The 5,072-nt window shown below is 37.8% G+C and overlaps 1 protein-coding gene across 1 annotated transcript; it reads right to left on the bottom strand.

The window, feature by feature from the left end:
* Positions 1–627: 627 nt before the first annotated feature.
* Positions 628–4,492, bottom strand: LOC108174179 (zinc finger BED domain-containing protein RICESLEEPER 1-like). The gene is made up of 2 exons (XM_017334726.3): positions 4,343–4,492; positions 628–2,845 (listed from the first exon to the last, which is right to left on the bottom strand). The coding sequence occupies exon 2, from the start codon at positions 2,816–2,818 to the stop codon at positions 845–847; it is 1,974 nt and encodes a 657-aa protein (XP_017190215.3). The 5' UTR covers positions 2,819–2,845; positions 4,343–4,492; the 3' UTR covers positions 628–844.
* Positions 4,493–5,072: the final 580 nt, after the last annotated feature.

A 5,072-nucleotide genomic window follows, 5' to 3' on the forward strand; every position in this document is an offset into this window, starting at 1 on the left:
GCAAACACACCATAATCTGTTCACTTTTTCTCTTTCTTTTGGCTTATACAGAAAGCATGCAAGTTCCAAAGTGTTGTGAGAATGCTTTTCAGAAAAGCACATTTCTTTAGCCAGAACTTCAATTACAAGACAAGTTAGAAGTTTAATTATAAGCAGTAAATCTGGAAAAGCATTGACCATGTAGAGGCATATCATATGGTCTCTTAAATCATGCATAACTCTGCCAAATTGTCAACCTTTTATCAACACTAATGGGACTTGGGGCTTAGGGCGACATCCACCCCTCTGCACCCGAGGTCATGAGTTCAATTTCTCTTTCTCCAACATCAACCTTGTATTTATAAAGGGAAGTGATTTTGTCACTCTCTTTTTAGCTTCTCTTACACCCCTCTTTATCTATGCCTATCAAATTGAATAAATCAAACGAAAACAATAAACAAGATTCAACAAGGGTGTGCGAAAAACTGAAAAGAATGCTTTTATCCATTTCTTTTGTAAATATATAAACTGAAAATGCCAAATTCACTTGGCAACAACCAAAAAGTTGAATTTAAATTATCATTACTAAACATATGGTCTAAACAATCATAAGTGCACAAAAAATATGTTACCTTAATGCTAAAATCATAATCCAACTCTGTAAAAATTGACATAATATTTCAGTACTATGTACAATATCTGGAACAATCTACTGCAGGGGAGTTTACTGAGAGATGGGAAGACCTACTGAAAGACAAGAAAAACTGAAATGAGACCCATACAATTGGCTTTCCAATTTGCACCGGAATACATGGAAAGATGTAGACACCGAAAATGTAATTAAATGGAACAAAATTGACCTAATTTAACTTTCTAGTTCACTTCGTATCCAGTCCTGCGCACACATCAATGCTTGGACAGTGGCTGGGTTCATGGAACTCCAATCACGGTCGAGCACTCTTCCTGCGGTGTTGAATGCTGAGTCCTTCGCAACTTTTGACACAGGAATTCCCAACACATTGCGCGCCATCATAGATAGGACAGGGTACCTAGGAGCGTGAACTTTCCACCAATTTAATATGTCAAATCCTGATGCGTGACGAGGGAAGGCAGGCTCCTCCAAGTACTTGTCCAAATCTGACTTTGTTCCATCGGTCTGAGTAGTTTCCTCAATGTATTTGTCAAAGCCACTCAGCCTATCCCCCGACTCCCTTTCAGAACCGGGAAAGTGAGAACTACCACCAACTTGCCAAGGCACAATTTGATCAAGGGAAGCTAAGCAGTTTGAATGTTCATTATACAGTTCCTTGACACACTCAAAAGCACCAGAAATATGGCTTGGAGCGCCACTGCCAAAAACTTTCCCGTAATAATACTCTACCAATTTCATCTTGAATCGAGGATCTAATATGGCTGCAACCGCTAAAACCAAGCTACATCTCTGCCAATATTCTTCAAATCTGCTTCTCATCTTAAAAGCCAGAGACCTGATATAATCATCTGGATTCTTGCACCACTCATTCAGCTGTGAGTATACTTCACAAAGCTCAGGAAAATACAAATTTGTAGTCGGAGACTTGAATTTTGTGAAACTATTGGTAACCTCAACAAAGAGCTTCAAGTAGCTCGTAATGACACTCACTCTATCCCATTCAATATCGGATGGGCACATTGTGTAGACAATGTCATTTGCATGCAAAAGATAAAATGCGTCCCTGTACTCCAAAGCAATTTCAAGCATAACATATGTCGAGTTCCACTGCATTTGATTATCTAGGCATAGGAACCTCTTACTCTGACCTCCAACTTGTTGAGCTATCTTGTCAAATTTTGCTTGTAATGCTTGTGAACTTTTGACATACCGTATACTTCCTCGAATCTTATCAGTTATCTCACAAAGTGCTTCTAGAGCATCCTGAAACATCATATAGAGAACATTTGCTGCACAACACACATCAAATAACCGACCATTACAATAAAGTAACTTGTTTTGGGACAGCCTGTCTCTGATTCTAATGACCATGTTGTCGTTGGTGGAATAACTATCAAAGGTCATAGAAGACAACTTACGATCAACATCCCATTCAATTAAAGAGGTCATGATAATTTCTGAATGCTTGTCTTCTGTATCAGAAGAATCAGCGACAATAAAATTTAAAATCTTCTTATTTAATTGCCAAGAATCATCAATATAGTGTGCTGTCAAACACAAGTACTGAGCACCATCCAAAGAAGCCCACATATCCGCACTCAGGCTGATTCTACCAGGCAATTTATCCAACACATCATTCACCTTTTGCTTCTCTTTCACATAGATCTCCATACAGTCGGCCTCAACTCTTTCGGATGTCACAAGCTCAAATAAGGGCTGTAGATTCTTAACGAACACTTTGAATCCAACATCCTCAACCATATCCAAAGGATACCCATGTAAAATAATCATTCGGGCAAGATCAAATCTACTCCGCCTTTGATCAAAGTTATTACTTCCATAGTTGATGATGTCATCTTTTGTCTGCTCTTGCTCAAACCTAATATTCACAAGGTTAATAACTTCATCCTTTTTCCGCTGTTGATCCAAATTGAAATAAGTTCCTTCCTTTCTCTTTCCTCTTGCTGCATAGAGTTGAGGTATGCCAAGACTAGATCTTCTCTGACACCTAATTAAATGATTCCTCAAATGCGATGTCCCACTGGTACTTGATCCGCTGAGTTTCTTTTTACAATGTCTACAAACAGCAATACATGTGTTATCAGCCAATTTAATCCTATCAAAGTCATTCCACACGACAGATTTTAATCTGGTTGATTTGATGTTCACCGCATCAGACATATCCATTGCATTGACTTAGTACTTCACCAGTATCTGCACATCAAAAACATATATCTATAAATTATTAGTGATAGGATTGCTAACTCAAAAAGGAAAAGAAAGAATCAAAACAAGAAGTCGACTCAAAGATATGACTACCATACTTTCTTAAATTATCAATTCTCCCTCAGCAAAAATGTCATAAGACAATAACATAATATTTTTTAAAAGAAAAATTCACAAACATTTGCCCGTGCATTTTCACACAACAGAAGTGAAACAATCTAAAAGGATTAATAATAGTCTCATAGTTATGGCGAACAACAATTATACGACAAAAATTAGTGGTAGGCTTCTGTCTATGCATGTCTGTATAGGCAAGATTGGTAAACTAATTATCCAAATACCCTACATTCATGCTGGCACTAAATAAAATATATGTCTCGGGTTATAACAGGGCATCCATATCCAACAGTTAAGGAGCAAAATTAACTTAAGTAATAAGCTATGCAGGTTGCAAAGTAACAAATTTCTCAAAGATAACATCAACCAGTTCAAAGAGGCTGAGATAGAGACGTCAAAAGAAGAGAAATTATTAACAGAATCGAACAGACATATAATATGAATTGGTACGACGCAAATCAAAAACACGATTTGACCCGTGCCATCCATGACCAAGTAAAAAGAACAAAAGTCTCGATTTAGCCTTTTGGATTGATGACTAACGCATTTCTCTTCTTTCAGCAGAAAAATGGCATTGATAACTCCAGAGTGTTATTAATAAGAACACACAACCAATACCGCATACTTTTACAGCAATTAATGAGTGCGAAGCAAGACACCATCTCTGAAACTGCAGAACATACAATGCAGTACAGGCAGAATCACTCTCTACCATAACCGAAACAAGGGTTGTCGTAAAATAACTACGACATTCGTGCAATCGTTCTACAAGTAACGCAATACGCAGAGCAACCATGCATGAGAAAATTTACTATGCCAAGCATCATAAAATCCAAAATTTACGGGTTTGCAACAAATTCCTAAGAACAATAAAGATGACAAGTTCTTTTATTTGTACCAAAAGAAGGAAGAAAGAGGGGAAAGAGAGCATATTGAAGGAATCATAACAAATTCGACCCGAGAGTTGAACCCGGGTCCATGACCTAGAGAGAGAAGCTGGGTCGGGCATTTCAGAAGCGGGTAATTAGGTTGGGAAAGACGAGCTTCTGGCTCGCCGGATCGAAGCCGGATTCCGGGTCCCGATTGACCGAACCCGACTCGAAGTGGGTAACAGCCGGACGGGTCAAAAGGGCCCACTTTAAAACTCAATTGCGGTTCTTGGATCGGAATCCCAACATACAAATATAAAAACAATACAACAGAATCCACAACAAACGCAGAAACAAATAAAGCCCCAAGTTACATTCGGATTCGGACCCAATTCTAGGGTTCAAACCCGAAAATAAATAAATTGAATTGAATTAAATTCAACGACATGTTTCAAAATTAACAGAGGAGAAATGGCGAGATCAGGGTTTAGAGACGTACAGTTGAAGGAGAAGCTGAAAGACGCCGACTTTGCGAGGGAGACAAGGAGAATTGGGGTCGCTAGGGTTTGCGGGTGTTGTGTGAAACTGAGATAGAGAGAGTGGCAGTGTGGGTAAATATGGAAGCGGGAGAGCAATTTGGTAAGAAGGCGCGCAGAGGTGGGAAGGGGTAACGAAGCAAGGACTTAATTCAATTACTAATCTACCCTTTTGTGTTAAAATGAGGAATTTATTTTTACTATTTTCATTTTAGAAAGGTTTTTACAAAAAAAAAAATAATAAATTATGGAAAAATAAATTCATTCAAAGAGAGAAACCACGATTACAACCGCTACCAGTACAATTGAAGAGAAAAGCATTTCTAGCAGTAGTGGGTAAAGTCCTATCCCAAATAAAAGTAGGGGTGATTCAGTACCGGATACCAAATCGAAACTAGTATCCCGAATCCCAAACCGAAATTTTTCAGGACAGGAATTTAAAGACCAATCCCAAACCAAATTTTAGGGAATCCTAAATTAAAATATGAAATTATGAATTATTCTTCAAATATATAATTCAAGAACACATTAATGAACTAGGAATGTCATTTCATTCACACTACCATTTAATCTAACACTTGCATGCCTGACTGTTTTTATCAGAGTCAAAATTCAAATTAATTAAACTTGTTGATGCAAATTTCTGCTTTCTTCTTCTTGGACAAAATTGTACCTACAAAACAATTAACACTT

The sequence above is a fragment of the Malus domestica genome, chromosome 09 (assembly GCF_042453785.1).
Source record: "Malus domestica chromosome 09, GDT2T_hap1".
Taxonomy (NCBI): domain Eukaryota; kingdom Viridiplantae; phylum Streptophyta; class Magnoliopsida; order Rosales; family Rosaceae; genus Malus; species Malus domestica.

Bases quoted from the DNA above. Each gene is read 5' to 3' on its own strand.
- LOC108174179 (XM_017334726.3), bottom strand. From the start codon at position 2,818: ATGGATATGTCTGATGCGGTGAACATCAAATCAACCAGATTAAAATCT.